This window comes from Muntiacus reevesi, chromosome 21, assembly GCF_963930625.1.
Source record: "Muntiacus reevesi chromosome 21, mMunRee1.1, whole genome shotgun sequence".
In the NCBI taxonomy this organism is placed as follows: domain Eukaryota; kingdom Metazoa; phylum Chordata; class Mammalia; order Artiodactyla; family Cervidae; genus Muntiacus; species Muntiacus reevesi.
In genome coordinates, this window is record NC_089269.1 from 9,794,301 (window position 1) to 9,814,689 (window position 20,389).

A 20,389-nucleotide genomic window follows, 5' to 3' on the forward strand; every position below is an offset into this window, starting at 1 on the left:
AGAAAGATGCATAGTGACTGAACGAAAACCAGAGAGACTCTCATGTGGCCACACAAATAGGATCAGCAGTGTCTTGTGAAATGGGAGAGTACTTGGTCAAAAATTTTCCAAAAACTAGATAAATTTAAAACAGGTTTAAAGTAAGTTATTAAAGTGCAAATATAATAATACAGTAAAAACTGTATTCATTGTCACATTCAACAAATGTGCATTGAGCACCGGCTATATGGGAAGCTCTATGCCAAACCCTGAGGAGTCAAAGGGGAGTAAGAGACAGACTTGACCTCAAAGAGCTTTGCTTCTAGGAAATGGGAGATAAATATGTGAGCATGGGTTTGCAATAAGGAATTATGGGTGTGATGGCAAGTGGGTGGATAGGTGACTGTAGGGACAAAAAGAGGGAATAAAGAACAGTTAACGGGTCTTTAAGAAGAATGCAAGAGCCAGCCTGTATTGAGTCTTCGATAATGAGTAGATACAGTGAGGAAAGTCTTTCTGGGAAGTGTGAACAAAAGTATAAGGACATAAAACCTATTTCACATTTGGAAAATGCCAAATAGTTTGTGACCACTGGAATATCACAGAATACAGGTACAAGATCCAATAGGGATAATTCTGCAGAAGTAAGCAGGGGACCCCATGAAGAGCTGTGAATGTTTTGCTGAGGCTCAATAGGGTGCCAATGAAGAGTTTTAGGTCTTCAGAGGCTCAGAAAGTTTGCTCTGGAGAAAAGGGAGAGATTAAACATAAGCAAAGGATTATTTTGTTGCTGTTCAGTCACTCAGTTGTGTCCAACTCTTTATGGTCTGCAGCACATGGTCTGCAGCACACCAGGCTTCCCTGTCCATCACCAACTCCCAGAGCTTGCTCAAACTCATGTCCATTGAGTCAGTGATGCCATCTAACCATCTCATCCTCTGTCATCCCCTTCTTTTCCCTGCCCTCAAACCCTCCCAGCATCAGGGTCTTTTCTAATGAGTTGGCACTTTGTATCAGGTGGCCAAAGTATTGGAGCTTCAGCTTCACCATCAGTCCTTCCAATAAATATTCAGGGTTGATCTCCTTTGCAGTCCACGGGACTCTCAAGAGTCTTCTCCAACAAATCGTGGTCCACTGGAGAAGGGAATGGCAAACCACTTCAGCATTCTTGCCTTGAGAACCCCATGAACAGTATGAAAAAGCAAAAAGATGTGATGCTGACAGGAGTCCTGGAGGCATGGAAACTCATATAGAGGCCATTGCACTAATCTGGACAAATCAGGAAGGCAGGGGTAGTTTTTCATTGACTAATAGGTTTCCCTGGTGGCTCAGACAGTAAAGAATCTGCCTGCAATGAGGGATATCCAGGTTTGATCACTGCATCAGGAAGAATCCTGGAGAAGGGGATGGCTACCCACTCCAGTATTCTTGCCTGGAGAATTCCATGGACAGAGGACTTTGGTAGGGAATAGTCCATGGGGTCACAGAGAGTCAGAAACCACTGCACAAGGAACACTTTCACTTTCAGTGAAGTAGAGATGCATACAGATGCCGGAGCTGCCAAGAGAGTAGAAATAACATGCCACTGCCAAAAATGCCAACTGGCCTAGTGTCTCTCTTCTGTCTCTCTGAAGTAGTCAAGTTATTGGTTTAAATAACTCCATGTGGGACATAATGGGTATAGCAACAGTCTAGAAGTAATTTTATTTCTCTGATAAAGTATTCAGGACTGTCAAGGAGCAGTAAGATAACTGAAATTAGACAAGGAAAGATGCAAAAAGAAAGAGCCAGGTTAATGTAAAATAAGCAATGCTCAGTGGTTGGCAGAGAAGAAGGGTTGTCGGTAGAGTTTGACTACAAAGGGTTATCAAGAGGAATAGAATTGCTGAATCGTCTGGTAGTGCTATTTTCAGCTTTTTAAGGAACCTCCACACTGTTTTCCATAGAAGCTGTACCAATTTACATCCCCACCGAAAGTGTAAGAGGGTTCCCTTTCCTCTACACACTATCCAGGCTTTGTTATTTGTAGACTTTTCTTGGTGACACCATTTTGACCACTGTAGTTTTGACATGCATTTCTCTGATAATCAGCAATGTTGAACATCTTTTCATGTGCCTATAGGCCATCTGTATCTCTTTTTTGGATAACTGTCTATTTAGGTCTTCTTCTGCCCATTTTTTGGTCAGGTTTTTTTGTTGTTGTTATTGAGATGTATGAGCCATTTGTATATTTTGGAAATTGCCTTTGTCAGTTGCACATAACTCCTTACTTTTGCAAAAAGTATACCAAAAAGCATAAATTTTACTATATGTAATTTTTTTAATTGGAGGTAAAGGCAAAAAAAAACTTTTGCAATCCTCAAAAGTAAATCAGTTTATAGCAACATGAGAAGAGTCACTTGCTCTTGGACAGTGGTTCATTCATTTAACAAATACACATCGAGCACATACTCCATGCCAGAAACTGTGCTACATGTTGGAGATGTGGTGGCATGGAGCCTACAGTCTGGTGGAAAGGACATCCATTAAATAAATATTTCTGTAAATTCAATTATGATTGTGATAGCAGGAAATAAATAAGAACACATTATGAAAACACCTAAGAGGTATCCTTGAAATAGTGATATTGACAATAAATCCTGAAAGATAAGATTGAGTTGATTTAAGATGAAGAGGGGTGGGCAATCAAGAGAACACCATTTGGGAAGACCCCGAGGTAGGAGCCCTCACATACCCACGCACACTCTCACAGGCTCACATGTGCTCACCAATAGCATCACAAACTCACCTACTCATTCACTCGTGAATACACTCTGTGCTTCTAAGATCCTTCATGCTGTGTAACGCTTCTATGATAGAAACTGGAAAAGGCTTTCTATCTACCACTTACCAGATGTGTCACCTCAAGAAAGCTTTGTTAATCTATCAATACCACAATTTTCTCATCTCTAAACAGGATTATTAATTAATCATTATAATATTCAGGTTAGTAATTAGTACTTGAAGACTGGGTTATTATAAAGGATAAATTGGTTAATAAAAATAAAGCCTTAATAATAACACCTAGAGCATTAAGCACTCAATAACAATTTGTTATTGCTATCGCTACTACTATATAATTATTTTTAGAGACCCTCCTTTTATTTCTTAGAGAGAAGAAATGGCTCTTGGACTGCATTTTTGGAAACAATGTAGAGGAACTACATCCGACCCCATCACACCAACTTCCTATGTATAGGGCCTGTGTCTTGAGCCATAGGATGGGATTCATGACTATTAATGCTTTTTCAGTTCAGAAAGAAGCTTTGGGGTCTCTTTGGGGTTAAATCCATTCATCTTTACCTTATTTAATCCTTAAGAGCACATCTTATAAACTTCAGCTCCAGATGTGGAGCAATTGATGTTGGAAGAGCCCTTCTGTTAGAAGCAATAAAGTTGGAGCTAGCACATAAAGCCATTGTTTTTAGAAAATGGACATTTTTTTTAAAACACTGTCTTCAGACAATAGGAAACACAACACTATGAGCCTTGAGTGAGGAGAACTGCATGAAGTGAGCACCGTGATTTCCCCCGATCTTTACCTGGGCACATTGCCCAACCATGACAGCAAACTAGAATCCAACAGAGCATAACGATCCTGCTGAGCTGAAGAGGCAGAGGTCAGAGCTCAGGAAAGCTGAAGCAATCAGAATCTGTAGGGCAGGGCACCAGAAAGTGAAGGAGGCATGCTGGGGATAGAGAGAAGGGGGAGAGCCAGAACTTGTGCAGAAGTTTCTCTGCGAGTCCTTGGCTCAAAGCTAAGATGCTCGTGCGTGTGGCAAGAGTACCTGAGGCTTGTAGTAACTATAGAGAGCAGTCACCATGGAGACAAGAACAGACTAGACATACCAGATACCAAACAGTGCTAGAAGACACGGAAGCGCTGGCAAGGTCCACCCAAAAACCACCCCAACAAAGTCTAAAACCAAGCCTTTAAAAGATCTGCAGTGGAAACCGAATTGAGAGGTTGAGACCCACAATAATTGAGGGGCTTGGGAAACATATTGAGTTTTCCAACAGGTGGCCTCTAGCAGAGAATAAAAACAAGCGTACAGGGTGCTGGGTAATCAATCAGTAAATGAGCTGCATAATAGAAGAGACAGGAACACTTCTCAAGGGAGATAACAAAAGTCCAGAACCTGCACAAGGCACCACCAACAACCGCAGCACATAATTTTAGAAATTACTAGACACGCAAAAAACAGCCAAGTGACCCACAGTTAAAGGGAAAACACCAGTCCCAAAATTACTGAGTTGACACTTTTAGAAAATAAGCGTTTTTTAAGCAACTGCTTAAATATGTTCAAAAAATTAAGCAGATAGGGACATCATGAGTTAAAAGGTAAGGACTCTGCTGAGAAATGTAAACTATAAAGAAGAGCTAAATGGAAATTTTAGAACTTAATAATCACAATGACAAAAAAAAATCACAGTAGGTCAGAAAGGAGAGGGAAACAGTCACCGATGAACTTGAACATAGGAAGGCAAATCTATAACAATTATCCAAGCTAATGAATAAAGAGAAAATATTTTGAAGAATAAACAGATCTTTAGAGACTCGTAGGACAGCAGAAAATGGCCTAAATATGTGTAATTAGAGGCCCTGAAGAAGAACATGAAAAATGAAGCAAAACAGACTTCTTAAAGAAATGACAGAAAGGCAAGTTACTAGTTGAGAGAAGTCTCAATAGTACATATGTGACAGTAGGCTTATATCCAAAATATAGTTCAAAGTTTTTATAACTTGATAATAATGATACAGTATAATTATTTTTTGATGAACAAAAGAACTTGAACAGACACTTCACCAAATATACCTGTGTGGTGATGAGCACCAGAAGAGATGTTAAACATCATAGTTATCAGGAAATTGCAAATTAAAGCTATGATCAGATACCACTACATATCCATTGGAAAGATATTACCACACACCCTTTCAAAAAGCTGACAATACCAAGTATTGAGGAAGACTGAGAATAGTATCTTCTCTCGCTATTGAGAATGGAAAATGGTGCAATCACCTTAGAAAAACAGCTTGACAGTCTCTTTAAGTTAAGCATACTTATCACATCAACCAGCTACACCATCCCTAAGTATTTACCAAAATGAAATAACCTACTTCCACCCAAAGAGTGTTCAGAGCAATTTTATTCATAATAGCCCCAAACTGAGACAATTCAAATACCCACCAATTGGCTAACAAACTGTGTTACTAATACAATTAAATACTACTCAGCAATAAAAAAATATAAATTACTAATAAATACAACCTTGTGAATGAGTCTCAGAAACATCAGGCTGAGTGAAAGGAGCTCAATACAAAAGATGTGTGTACTGTCTGATTCCATTTGTATGAATACTAGAAGAGGCAAAACTCATCTACACTGACAACGGGGAAATCAATTGTTGCCTGGAACAATAGTTGAGAGGAGAGACTGACTGCAGAGGTTGTGTATGAGGAGCTGTGAGAAAATGAGCTATATCTTGATCATGATGATGATATGAGTGTATACATTTACTTAACTATACACTTAAAATATATGCATTTTATTGTATGGAAATTATACCCCACAAAGTTGACTTTTAAAATAATACTTGCATAACTCTTTAAATTAAAAGGCTTGTTTTCATCGTTATCCTGTAATGAGTCATTCAGCAATAAATTTTGTAAGGAACAAGTTCTTTTTGAAGCATTCACAAGCACCCCAAATGAATATGTAACCATTCATTTTTGTTACATATGCGCGGCAGGAGAAACTTAAGCTTGTTAAACTAATAACAATAAAACTCCTGCCCATCATCTCTGATTCTAAGCTGCAGAATAAACTGTGACTTCAGGTCTCAAGTTTCTAAGCATCCTCAGTAACTATTTGTTGACCAGTTCCTAAAGTGAGTGTCTGGATTTATTTTATAAACAAGTTCTCCTACCATCTAATATCTTGGCTGCTGCAGAGTTTAGGAGAATACTTCCTACAAAACACCAGTCTTGCAGCAAACATAGAGTCTTCACAGTAAACCGATGCTACTAACAGTCAGAGAGACTGCCCTAAACACCCTCCTCAAGCACCCTCCTATAGGACCCTCTTATAGACTCTTTTGCTCAAGGACCCTCTTATAGACTACTTTGAAAACATAGGCAATAGGCAAGATGGACTTTCTTATCCTTAAAATTTTCCTACAGGAAGTGGGAAATTGATGGACGGGAGAAAGGGCACTGCTAAGCCTGTGCAGTGACCATGTGCGTTAAAACGAGTGCTTCAGCTTACTGGAATGCCTCCCTTACTAATTTGGAGCCTTAATAAGAATAACAGGATGCTCACTTCAGCACTACATACACACAAACTGAAACAATACAGAAAAGATTTTCATGGCCCTTGCACAAGGATGACACAAATTCATGCAGTGTTCTATGTATTTACATGTGGAATATTAAAAAAAAAAAAAAAACCCATATAAAAGGAGAACAGATATGTGGTTACCAGAGGCAAGAAGTGGGAGGTAGGAGAACTGGGTGAAAGCGGTCAAAGCTACAAACTTTCAGCTAAAAGATAAATAAGTAGTAAGGATGTAACATACAACATGTTGATTGTTGTTAACACTACTGTCTACTTCATAGTTGTTGTTAAGAGCATACATCCCCAAAGTTCTTATCTCCAGATAAGAACTTGGTTTTGAGAAACCAAAAACTTTAGGTTTCCCAGGGAAACCAAAAACTTTATAACCATATGAGGCGATGGATGTTGTAAACCTACTGTGATAGTCATTTCGCAACTTACATACGTCTAGTCATTATTCTGTACACTTTAAACTTATATAGTGTTGTATGCCAATTATACCCCAATGAAACTAAAACAAAAAAAAAAGAGAGAGAGAGGAAGAACAGCTGGAAATGTGTAAAAGCTTACTACAAGCGCACAGTTCCACAGGTCAAAAGTCTGGGTGGGCTTGGCTATATTCTCTCTACGGAGCTTCACAAGGACAAACTCAATAGTCAACTGGGATGAGCTCTTATCTGAAGGCTCTGAAGAAGAATCTGCTTCCAAGCTTATTCAGGTTGTTGGCAAAATCCACGTCCTTGGGCATGTGAACTGAGATCCCGCTTTCTTTCTGGATATCTAGGAACTACCTGAATTTCCTAGCTTGTAGAAACCTTCCTCTGTCTTCAAAGTAAATACCTGTGGGTTGAATCCTTCTTAGACTTAGAGTCTCTCTGACTCCCTCTTCTGTGACCAGCCAAAGAAAACTCTACGCTCTTAAAGTGTTCAGGAGAACTAGGTGAACAGTCTCCCTAGCTTAAGGTCAACTGATTAGCAACCTTAATTACAACTGAAAAGTTACTTTTGTCATCTAACATAATATAATCACAGGAGTAACGCCGGGGCAGAGGTCATGGGCATCCAGAATTCTGTCTACCATACTTCACTTGTCCAGCATTACTTACCTTCATTGTATCCCTAATGATAGCATTCATTCAAACATTTTAAAGATGTCTTTAAAAACAAATGCTGCTAGTCAGAGATTCAGAGTCTGCTTTCCAGGTTACAATTATGAAGACTGGGATAGCATTAAACATATCAGATTTAAGGTTATAGGAACTCAGTGTAAATTCCAAGAGTTCAGACATGAGAGAAGTCAGTATGACCTGGGGAAAGTTTCATAAAGGAAGTGGCAGTCAAGCAGGGCTTTCATGGATGCACAGAATTTGGGTAGGCAAGTGCATGACTACTGGCAGGAATAAACAAAGCCTCTGATGAACAGCAAGGAGACCCACCTGATAGCTTTTAGAGAATAACAGAAGATAAGGTTAGACAGTTGAGGGAAGTTAAAGTAAGATGGCTTTGTGAACCAGGACAAGAGTTTGCACTTGATTTAGTGAACAACGCTGAGCCTTTGAAAACTTTCCAAGTTTCTGTAAGAGTATACTAAATGGTTGGAAATTTGGGGATTGGTGAGAAAAATGAGATCAGAGAAAGAATAATTACAAAGCTATCAGGGACAAAAATTGCTGATCTATTAGAGATACACACTGACTTTCTATGATGAGTGTAGTTGGCTTTAACATACTCCAGAAAAAAATAAGGGGGAAGAATGGCAAAATACTTACAATTGATGAAACTTTCTGCCAGACATGAGTGTTCAATATAATATTCTCTCTACTTTTGAGCATATTTGAATTTTTCATAATAAAATTAATTTTTTAAGTCTATTGTAGTAATCCGGGAAAATCTAAACATGGGTGGTGGCAGGGAAGATAGAAAAAAATTGACTAGTTCAATATACATTTGACCTTGATAACAGATTTGATATAACCATTGAGGGACGAAACAGAACTGACTCATTCTATAGCTTTGGAAACAGAATAATGGCATAAAAGAAAACCTGTAACTGTCTATAAATTCCTGAGCTTTAAACAATGCACTTCACCGACTTGTATCATTGGAGTATGCATGGACATTAATAACCAATGTTAGTTAAATTTCTGTCTATAGATCTCTTTCTCTGTCTTCCGCACCACATGAAAAAACTGGACAGATTTTTACCAAATTTAGAGGGTCTGTTTGGAAAAATCTGCCTGTCTAATATAGCCTTAGTTGCTCTATACAAAAAATCAATTTGTGAGACCCTAGACGAGTCTCATTCATTTATTTTTATTCTTAAAGTAATATAGTATATTATTTTTCAACTCCCTACAAGCTGAGTCCAGAAATCTACCTTTTTAAAAAGTTTTCCAGAAGTCTGGAAAGATTTGCATAGAACCCAAAAGGTTCAAATGCTTGCTTGTTTTCCCAAGGAATGTATTTAAAATTTTATTCAGATAGACTTAAGAAGTTACACCAAACAAAATTGCTGTCCTTAAGATTAATAATTCTCACTTCCATATATGCAAGAGCCTTTTAAAAAGGATAATTTTTTGACAATTTTAAAGTAACTCTGGAAGGAATACTTCTTGGGAATAGTGGGGGAGATAGACTTTTTAAAAAATGAATGAAAGTGCTATCCAATGTAAAAAAACATTTGGAGCCAATCTGAAAGGACAGATCGCAGTGGGCAGGCTCACACTGGGATAATCGCCTAAACTGAAGAAACTTCAGTGCAGAGTGAGGAGCGCTTCACCTGCAGGGCTGTGGGGTACCTGAGGCTTTCAGGAGAGCCAGTCAAGAGGGATCCCACGCTTTCACGCAAGTACTTAATACTAAAATCCTATCTGAGAAGAGACACTGGCTGCACACATGGAGAGAAGGCCATGTGAATTAAGATACCACGAATTAAGAAAATAAACAGCAATTTCAAACTTACGCCCCAAATCAATTAAGCTAAGACATCTAGTAGAATTTCACAAGCTGAAATTTGTACCTATCGTCAAGCCCAGAGATACTAAGCTGTTCCAACAAGAAATGCATGCTGGATCTAATTACCAAGTCCACAGAGCTACTGAAATCTTTCTTCAGATTAATAGGCAGAATCCTTTTCACTTAAAAAAAATAATATTTAGGCCTAAAAAAGTACATTTCAGTGGAACTTGGCCAAATGGATCAATATTTATTTTCTGAAACCATGGCTTTCCTTGAGTTGAGTCTTCACTTTCAGGTCTACAGTTTCCAATGAGTACCTACTCTGGTATTATCATTATAAGGTCAGTTGATCTAAAATACAGGCATTTTGTGATCATGTTGCTTCTCACATGGGCAACTCTAGGTAGTGTGATCCGAGATGGAGAGTAGCAGGTTTATTCATACATGTGCCAGAGGGTAGAATGACTAATGATCGTCAGAGAAGATTTGCTGTAAGTTTCAAACAATGAAAGTTCTTTAAATCATTACAATAAATTTTTAGAATTTTATCTCAGTAATTATTTTATGGTTTCTATTAAAGTTTATCAATGGTAAATGAGGTTCCTGATCAATGCCAGGCGTTATAGGTAATAAATAAAATGGAGATGATGTATCATCCATTAAATCAATAATTATGTGGAAGAGATCCTCACAGATTCTGAAGACAAACTGCAGGATTGCTCAAAAAGAGGTATTCATCTTAACCACTTTGAGAGAATAATAGCTAACAGAGAAGACTATAAAGCTTCTTTCGATAGGTTAAACTTAGCGCCCCACCCCCAAGAAAGATATAAACATCATAAACCTCAGAACCTATGACTATGATCTCAACTGGAAAAAGTCTTAGCACATGTAATTAAAGAATCTCAAAATGAGGTCATCACGGATTATCTATCTGGGCCTTAAATCCAATGACAAGTGTCCTTATAAGAGACACCCAGCGGAGAACGCAGGGAGGGGAGAAGTCCCTGTGAAGACGGAGGCGGGGATTGGAGTTACCCTGCCACCCGCCAAGGAACGTGCGAGGCTGCCAGAGGCTGAAAGAGGTGAAGAAGGACTCTGCCCTGCAGCCTTTGGAAAGAGCGTGGTCCTGAGAAACCTTGATTTCAGATGCCTGGCCTCCAGAACAGTAAGAGAATAAATTTCTCTGTTCTGGTGACTTAAGCCACCAAGTTTGTACTTTGTTACAGAGTCCTAGGAAACAAATACACCTAAGAATTAAAAGCCAGATGACCTCAGAAAAGTGTTTTCTGAGAGCAAAAAATAAACCAGTTTAGCAGACTCCCGATCGCTCCTTCAAAGCTAGTTTCTATAACACAGGATCCAACACGTCTGACACATAGCAAGCATTCATCGGTTTGCCTCCTCATCCCCATAGGCATTTCAGCAACCCATTCTGTTACCACCTTATAGTTATCGCCCAGTCACAGCTACTCTCCAAAATCTGCATTTCCTAATTAAATTAGACTAAACTCTGCACTAGAATCATCTTCACTCGTACCTGCTGGAAGCCTTAAAAACCCTGGAGATTCTGTTCAAGTGTGTCTGGAGCGGGGCTAAGGTATGTGCGTGATTAACAAGCGTCATAAAAGATGCTGATGTCTTGGGAGGCAAAGACTGAAAGCTTGACAACCTCAATGCCCATCAACAGAGGAATGGATAAAGAAAATGCAGTACGTATATACAATGGAATACTGTGTGTGGACTCAGTCGTGTCTGACTCTTTGCAAACCCACGGACTGTAACTTGCCAGGATCCTCTATGGAATTTTTCCAGGCAAGAATACTGGAGCGAGTTGCCATTTCCTGCTCCAGGGGATCTTACTGATGCAGGGATCAAACCCACATTTCTTGCATATCCTGCATTGGCAGAGACAATGGATGATCACTCATCCATTAAAAAGAATGAAATAATGACATTTGCAGCAACTTGGATGGATCTAGAGATGTCATACTGAGTGAAGTAAGTCAGACAGAGGAGAAATATTGTATGCAGCGCTTACTTATGAAATCCAAAAAGAAATGATACAAATGAAATTACTTACAAAACAGAGACTCACAGAAAACAAATTTATGGTTGCTAGGGGGAAGGATGTGGGTACAGGATAGGGAGTTTGGGATGGACATGTAAACCCTGCTGTATTTAAAGTGGATAATCAACCTGGGCTTACTGCATATCTCAGGGAATTCTGCTCAGTGCTATGTGGCAGCCTGGATGGGAGGGGAGTCTGGGGGAGAATGGATACATACGTATATGTGTGGCGGCGTCTCTTTGCCGTTCACCTGAAACTATCACAATGCTGTTTGTTAACCGGCTGTACCCCAATACAAAACTAAAAGTTTAAAAACAAAAGACTGAAACCCTGAACCTAGGGCATTTAGCAGCTGGGCTAGCTGCCTGGTACTCGTATCCCCAAATCTTCCTGGGCTTATAGACAAGGAGAACAGTGTGATGGAGGGACCAGGGGGTAAGGGGTTGGAGGACAAAGGACACGTGTAAGAAAGCTAGACACACTTTGAGAGTGATCTCCACTTAGTCCTCCAGGAAATGTGTCATCCATGCGACATTTCTGAGTCTACCCAGACACCAAGGGTGGAACGAGGGGGCTGAGAAGATAAAGCTAAACCAGACTTGGTGCATGGCTGAAGAAAAACGTCTTTCAGAATTAAATCATAAACGCCATAGGAAAAAATGTCTGTACACTGAGGTATAAAATATAGAGAAAATATAAACTAAAAGGGAAGCCATGAAATTAAATTCGATTTGAGAAGTATTTATTGAACGTGTCCGACGAGTCAGATACTGCGCTAGGTGTGGAGCCTCTGATGAGGAGTAAGATGGACCCTCCCCTCCTGTCAAGGACAAACCCTGGGCACTAGCGGGAAAACCAAAAACCCAGTCATCTGGTCGCAACTAGTGTATAAAACCTTGTACCTGGGCCGTAGCTCAGAGAGACCAACAAGAACTTAGTCACTGAAGTTGGTTTCTCCCTGGAGTCATGTTCAATACAGAGCTGATGCTATCAGAAAATGAGTCAGTGGTACTGAGGTCAAGAAGGTGACATTTACCAAAGGTTAAAGGAATTTGATTTCCGTGTTGACCATCTGGTGATTCACGGGGTCGCAAAGAGTCAGACACGACTGAGCGACTGAACTGAACTGAACTGAGAGGAATTTGAGGAAATTCTCCACTCCTGATTAAGTAAAAATATAGAAAGGATATTAAATGTGACTGATTTGATTAACAAATCGAGCTGGAGGATTTGGTCTTTGATACTTCAGGGAATTCCTTAGTGAAACACCAAACTACAGTGTTAGAATTAATCCCTTGCACAGGACTGATTTTTTTTTTTTTTAAAGAGTGCCAGCTATGCCATTTTTCATTAACGTGTCGATATCATTGTTATGTTATACGGCTGAGTTAAGATAGAAGTGTGATAGTTGTTAACTCATTAGTATTTTATGTTAGTACCTTATGTCTGGCTTGAAACACCAGTTCCCCCCAAAACCCATGAATCCCAAGCAGGATTGACATACCTTCCTTCACTCATTTAACCAGTGTCTAAGTTCCTACTCTATGCCAGGCACTTTGCTGGGCACTGAGCTTGCAGCAACGGGCTCGTAGTCTTGGCTTCCATGGGGGTCACTCTTTAAGGAACATTCCATGAAGAACCACCCTCTATACCCATACAGCCGATATTTGAAAATCAGTTACAGCACCCTCTCCTGCCAAAGCCCCTACACTGCCTGAAGATCTTTCTCAATATGCTATTCACATTACCAGTCAGAGGTAGAACACAAGATGAAACTTCTTGGCCATCCAAATAGCTTGGCTAGTCGAGCTACACTGAATCCCTTGTGGTTCCCCCAAATACTGCCTTGGTTCATGTCGTTTTCTGTTTCATTCTCCTCCCTCTCCGCTTGCATGAACATTCAAATTCAGCTCTTCTGAAAATACAGCTCAGATGCTCTTATCTTGAAGTCTCCCTAGTTCTCTCCATTCAGATATAAAGTTTTTCTCTTTGGGATCGTTATATTTCTTCCTCTTTTTGCTAATCAAGTACATGTCATGTCTCCTACATACGTATCTTAACTAAGAAATGTCTTTGAATACCTCATATTATCTATCAGACAGCTTTGCACGCACAGATACACACACTATCACATGCTTGCTAAGTACTGTTTCGGTTAATTAATTTGTGTGTATATGCGCATCATATTCTCAAAGGAGGGTACTAGATCTTGAATGTATGTGCAGTGATTGACTGATGCTGACAGACATTGATGCGTTTGTTCTCACTGATCAAAATGACATGTTGGGGAAGGGAGGGACCCCATTTACCGCTGTCCTCACATTTACATCTCCCAGAATGATCCTCGTCATCTCCAAATCATCTTTTCTATGTTCCCACAAAATAAAGTATGAAAAACAGTCATAAAGACTTAATATCTTTTAGCACATAAACTTCTAAATGATCAGTAGTATCTAGTAAACACCCATGATATTTTCAGAACTTAGTAAATCTCTACTAATGAACTTGACAAAGAGCTTTTTCATGTTAGATTATATAACTAGAAAACACACTCTGAAAAATACCCAAATTAATATATATTGGCTCATTTAAAGGTTTAAGATTAGTGATTAACCTTGGGAAATATATATAAGGTCTAGGAAAAGAAAATTCACATCATTAAGAACAGTATTATTCAATTAATGTTTATTTAAAGCAATGCATGAGTATTTCCATTGTGAATGGACAGATTCACATAACAACCATACTTACAGATACCAAATAACCATAACTAACTTTTGTCCACAAGACATACTGGGTCAAACAATGTGATCGATCCAAAGGTTATCTATTTTAAAAGGATTTAAGTACTTAACTACAAAGATGATTAGTCAGTCAATTGCTGATGACACTTGTCATTTAAAAGAAAAAAAGATAGAGGCTTTTCATAAATCAAATTTATTACAAAGAATTAATGTGCAATCAAAGCCAAATATGTTCCTCAGAGTATGCAAGAGATAAGCAAAATAATATTAACATAATTCAAGTTACTAAAAAACATTTTTTTCTGAATGGTAATATAGAACATCTTGGTGCATTATCATTATCTGACAACAGAAAACCAGTAAAACATGTTTCAACATTGACTTTCTGTTGTTCTTATAAAGTCAAAACAAAAATTCCAACAGAGCAGGAAGTCAAAATTCTAGAAAGTGAGTCTTAAAGAGGTGTTCTCTTTAATAGCATGCAATTCCCTACAAATAATATATCTCATCTGAAAGCATGTTTACAAGCCAGAGTTCTGCCAGCCGCTAAGGGGATAATTCTCCGTTTCATCTAGAGAGCTGGTGCTTACACAGCTCCTTTGAAGGCAAATAATTTTTAAAAACAGTGAAAATCCACTTGTTTTTTTTCTATTTTATTGATTTACACACTTCAAATGTGGTCATGTTCATGACCATATATGTAAAATATTTTAAAAGACAAAAATAACAATTATATACAGTCTTCAAAGATCAAACTTGAACCATGGTACCTTTCATCCAGTCCAGTTACTACAGAGACTTTCCAACACCGGTAACTATCAGGTACTGTATGTATCAGGCCAAACGAAGCCTCAAGGCTATGTCCAGATTTGCTTTTTAACTTTCAAACACTTTCATTTTTCTTCAAAAAAAAAGTTGACGATTCTCCTTTTAAACTGGCGATAGCTACATGAGTAGTACCTGATACCACAAATTAGGGCCAAAAAGCTACTGCTAATTGAAGTTGATTTTACCATAATTAAATTCAGATGTCTAGATCCCAGATACCTGGGCATGAAATATTAAAATCTGCCAAGAGGAACTAGGTATTTTTCTCCTTTTCTTTTAACGTAACCCACTATATAATAGTGAACTAAATATGTTTGTTTCATAGAAACAACTTACATTTGCCAATACAAAGCAAATGGTCTATGTACAGATACAAGAGGACTGCCTAACTGACAGTGAGTATTTGCCGACCAGGCTCCAAACCCACGGAGCTAATACGGTGGAGCTCTCTGCTGAATGGACTTTCCCTTCAGGATACGTCGGATCTGGAAAGGAAACCAACAGGGCTTGTGAGGTTTCTTTTTTACAATCAAAGTACCGCCTCTTCAGAGTTTCTTTCCTTTCTTCTGTATGTAACTCCTGCCTACTTATAAGTAAGTGTATGAAGAAATACCCAACAGTATGTGTCAAGATTTTAAGGGGACTTGAAAAAAAAAATACTACAACTTCTTTTAAGGTTTACTACAGCTCTCCCATAGAGATATTTGCAAACAAGAAAGTAAAGCATCTCCATGAAAAAAATTACCTGCAGCTGAACATCTCCAGCTGTTTTTAACAAAGACCTGTATTCCTGTCCTAAGCTTCTGCTATTTGTGAGAACACGTAAAACAAGGCAGTAATCATGACTATAATATCTCACCTACCTTGACGTCAGCCTCAGCTAAGAACCCAGAGCCTTTCTTACAGATATAAGTAAATTATAATGTCCTTCGAGTCAAGATAGCTATCAAGATAGCCAAGAATGAAAGCATCTGTGCATGACTGTATGGATCACAGGAAAGCCGCTAGGCGCACTGAGAGTCTAATCATTGATTTTATACCCCAGCCTGACAAGTTTCATCATGTCTCTCAGACCACAGGAGATTAGAAGCAACAAATCAAAAGAAAGAAGATTGGAGTGAGGGATGCAATTGATAGCTACCAAAAGGAGACACGACGACTGTAGTCTGACAATAAAAGCAAAGGAAAAGATCCTCTCTCCAAACAGAGAGAAACAAAAATACAAAAGCAGAAAGAAGAATAATCTGAGAACATGTATTTAGCAAAGAGTTAAGCAACTTTGCATGCTCGATACTCCCTGAGAACATCATTCTATGAATGCACACCACAGTGAAGCAGAAGGTAACACTTAGGACTCTGTCATTTACTATTTAAGGATGGTTCCTGTGCCTGGAACCACTCTGAATCTCATTCTTTCCAGTTTAACCTTCATCCTGCAAAGTTTTCCTAACTATTAGGTGGTATGATATACCACTACAAGTTATCAAGAGATAACTCTACAAGTTATCAAGAGATTTGTTTTCAGCTATCAAGAAATCTACAAATATGAGTTACTATAACATTGTGGCCACAATGAGAGCTGTAAATCAAAGAAAAGGCTAAATTGCATTCCATATATTTTATTGTGTGATTATTACAAAATATAATGACCTACAGCCACAATCACCTCATTTCCTCCAGGGGAAAAGTTTCATCAAAAACCTTTTAAGTTCTTAAAGAGTCAGCCCTTATTATCAGGAAAAGTTTAGTCATATGAAACTGTTCAATCTCCAAATGTAATATAGAATCATATGATAAGTAAAGCATAACTCTATATAAAGTATGAACTATTTCTAGGTTCAAAATTACATAAATAACTTTCCCACTTTTTACTTAGGATCAGTTAGCAGACAGAAGTCATTGTTAAGAGCTAATGTTTACTGAGCACTCAGGTGTCTGGAAGTATTCTGAACACTCTACAGATACTGACTCATCTAATACCCACACTATTTGAAGGTTCATCACTTACTCACAAAACTAGTTTCTATCTCCTTAGTGTCTACAGGAACCTTGCTTCCTCCTCTTTCATCAACTGCCAGACGTCAAACCATTCTGACTTAGTTCAAACCCAAGTTTGTATCTTGGAAGAAAAGGAAAGACTGCCTGACTTCTAAGCATTTGGGGTCCACGGATACACCCTTAAATGTCTTACTCTTCCTTTGGAAACAAAGCAGTTGACTCCAAAGGGCAGCAATGACAACTGCTGAGACACACGTGCCGACAGAGCCCACCTGAAGAGTGCCAGCTGGCCCACCGCTCTTGTGCTTCGGGACAGTGCCTACAAGTACGTCTTTCCCTTCTGGGGCCCTCACCTGCTCTCCCACAGGGCCATCGGGAACCAAATGCACTGGCTGCTCGTTCTCCAAGTTCCGAGTACTTGGGTCCGCTCCCTTCCTCATCAACAGGCGGACTGCATCCAGCTGCGTCACCCGATACTGCAGGCTGGCGGCGACATGGAGGGCGGTGTTCCCGTTGTAAGCCTGCAGACCAGGAGAAAGGACAGCCGTGAGCATAGGAGACTTTCACAAAAGCAGCTCAAAGGCCTGAAGAACGTATAAGGAAGGTCATTCCAACTCTCGTGCAGCTCTCGAGTATTCCTAAAAGTACCTTTGCATTCACAAAAGACAGGCAGCTGGGCAGTTCCAAAAACAGGCGAATGAGTTCCAGGTTTGCTTCTTCAGCTGCCAGATGCAGGGCTGTACGGCCACTTTTACGGTCCTTGTCAAAGGCAAGAGGAGGAAGAAAATGAACATCTGACACCACGCCCTAGACACGCGCTTCTCGCCCAGGCTCGCCTACGTCTGAGGAGGTTCCCTTGAAGGGCTCCCTTCTGCACAAACCCTTCTTTCATCCCAAGCTCCAGGAAATCTCATTTCTCCTTTGAAATTCCCTTGCATTTGCCTACATGCCTCTTATCACATCTACCCTTCTACACCAGGTGGCCATAAAATGTAGAAACAGACTACACTGTTTAATCGAGTGCAGTAATATAGCACAAGAAACCATTTACTGCGTATCCGCCTGTGTTTCCAGGTGGCCATCCTATAGACTTATAGTTAGCTATCTCTCTCACCATTTCTACTAGACAGTAAGCTCCCCGAGGACCCAGGGGGCTTATGACTTAGGCATCTTCCCGTAGAGCCCCTAACTCCGTGTCTTGCACACAGCAGATATTCAGTAAAGAAACCTCAGATTTAAAGATAACAAAATATTTTCCAGTTTGAAAAAAACAGAAGATTAAGTCCAGATTCCACAACAATGAAGAAACCCCTACAAAATGCAATGCCTTTATTATCTGTGTATGACAACTGAAGCCAAGATGAAAATATCAGTTTCAAGCATATTCTTTTCCTTTCAAATAAAGACGAATTCATTTCACAGCTGAATGATTTTCTAAATAAGAAGCCATAGATTAAACACAAATCAAGAAAGCAAATGAGGTGACCTTTTAAAATCTAAGCTCCTTAACTATCCATACATTGCTACTCACTCCACTAATTTTTTAAAAAGGCGGGGGGGGATAAAATAAAAAGAGGAAAAAGTTTTAATCTCTACTTGGGAACAAGCTCTTCTGCTATCACCACTTCTCTCCCACATTCCATGTCTAAACTCTTCTGTGAATTTACCTTAGCTTCCACTGCTGCTCCCATTTGAATCAGACACTTAATTGTATCAACTAGACTTTTATTCTTCAGCAAAAGCTCCTGAACTTCAGGCGAGTGGGGCTGTTGATTTCTCTGGAGTTCGTGCACTACGGCATTGTGGGCTAAGACAGCACAGTGTAGAGGGGTCAGGCCTAGAAAAAAATTTAAGAAAGCAGAGGTCAAGCCTCCCATCAACTCTTTTAGTTGTTCTGTAATTACACACCTTGGGGGTAGCATCCATGTGACCTGTGTATGGGCTCCACAAGAACCACTAGGGACGTCTGAGCAGTTCCTCCATTGGGTCTTAGCGCTGTGGAATATCTGAGGAATATCTGAGCTTTCATTAACTCCCTTCCTCCTTGTATTGAACTTAATGCCCTTGGAACTACAGGGCCCCGCTCTCTGAACGCTTCTTCACCCAGGAACATGCCCACTGCTCACCATCATAGTTAGTTGCCTCCAGATCCACAAACTGGCTGCTCCCTGCTGCTCCTTTCTGAATTGCCTGCAGGATTTAAAAGTAGACATTTAACTCGGCACAAGACAAGTGCTCCCAAATACTTATCTGCAAGTATCCCAAGAAAACAACAGGTCCACTCAGAAGACAGTGTTGCAACAGGCAACCTGCCCCCAGCTTCTGGTTTCTGAGCCCGGCCCTGTGGCCCTGCGGTCACGGGAGCCTGGCGTGCGGCCTCCTACCTGGAGCACTTGGGAGTGGCCCTTCTCCGCACACACGTGCAGGGGCGTCCTCCCCCAGCAGTCGGTGGTGTTCACCTGCGCCCCGAGGGTCACGAGGTCCAGCACGATGAGGTGCTGGTTGGCAGCCACCGCCACCTGGAAGGCGCTCTGTGGACGTGGAGGAAAAAAAAATATGTTTTGAAAATGATAAAACTATCACAACAAGGAATACGAACCTAAACTAGGACGGAAGGGGAAAAAACCCACAGAGAAAAAATAAATCCTATTAATAAGCTGTAGGATACTGCAATACAAGGAAACTAAAATAAGCTTAGGGTGAGGCTTTATTACACCTCGTTAAGTCCCTGGTCAAATGACTACAAAGCTAACGTTAATAACTTCAAGGTTGGCAGTGACAAAGTCAACATCCCAAAGTTAATATTAACTCAACTCTTTTGGTCTGCAACTCTGAAATAATCTACACTGGAAAATGAGACCAGCTATCATCTTGACCACACCTTTGCCATGTCCCTCTGTTGAGATCCTTACCTGGGGGAAGGGAGGAAGGCTCAAGAAGCAGTGAAGCCTTCAGGACACTGAAAGCAATTTCCCTCCAGTTAAAAAATTAGTTAAAAAAGAAAACATCCTCACCTGTCCATTGTGCTCTTTAATATCTAGCATGTGAAGCGCATTCATCTTTCTTGCAAGGACATAGGAAAGAGCCCTTCTCCCTTGGGCAACAGCAATATGCAGGAACCTGGGGGAAAGAAAAGGAAAAGAGGTAAATTATTTCTGACTTCACTGAGCTCATCTTTAAAAAAAAAATTCTCCCTTTAGCCCCTTTCTTGATGTGTTGGTATACTCAAATGAAACAGCTGCTGCTATTGCTGTTCTGTTGCTAAATTGGGTCTGACTCTTTGTGACCCCATGGACAGCAGCTTGCCAGGCTTATCTATCCTTCACTATCTCCTGAACCCCATAAACAGTATGAAAAACGAAACAGTACAGAGCATAATTTGTCTTTTCTGCTATGCTGACAATACCCATCTGTGTTACAAGATGAAGTAGGTTACC

The 20,389-nt window shown here is 39.8% G+C and overlaps 1 protein-coding gene and 1 non-coding gene across 3 annotated transcripts in view; one reads left to right on the forward strand and one right to left on the reverse strand.

Moving 5' to 3' along the window:
* The first annotated feature begins 6,330 nt into the window (after window positions 1-6,330).
* LOC136152572 (U6 spliceosomal RNA) lies at window positions 6,331-6,435 on the forward strand. Its single transcript, XR_010660247.1, has one exon. It is a non-coding gene; the product is annotated as a U6 spliceosomal RNA (small nuclear RNA).
* A 7,613-nt stretch (window positions 6,436-14,048) lies between these two features.
* The window catches only part of NFKBIZ (NFKB inhibitor zeta), a 32,008-nt gene continuing 25,667 nt past the window's right edge, over window positions 14,049-20,389 (reverse strand). For both annotated transcript variants that reach the window (XM_065913545.1, XM_065913544.1), the window contains 7 exons: window positions 19,967-20,072; window positions 19,337-19,483; window positions 19,079-19,142; window positions 18,620-18,789; window positions 17,601-17,711; window positions 17,306-17,473; window positions 14,049-15,439 (listed from right to left, as the gene is read on the reverse strand). In XM_065913545.1, coding sequence (XP_065769617.1) covers window positions 15,386-15,439; window positions 17,306-17,473; window positions 17,601-17,711; window positions 18,620-18,789; window positions 19,079-19,142; window positions 19,337-19,483; window positions 19,967-20,072 — 820 coding nt within the window. In that variant the 3' untranslated portion in view covers window positions 14,049-15,385. The remainder of the gene's footprint in view (window positions 15,440-17,305; window positions 17,474-17,600; window positions 17,712-18,619; window positions 18,790-19,078; window positions 19,143-19,336; window positions 19,484-19,966; window positions 20,073-20,389) is intronic.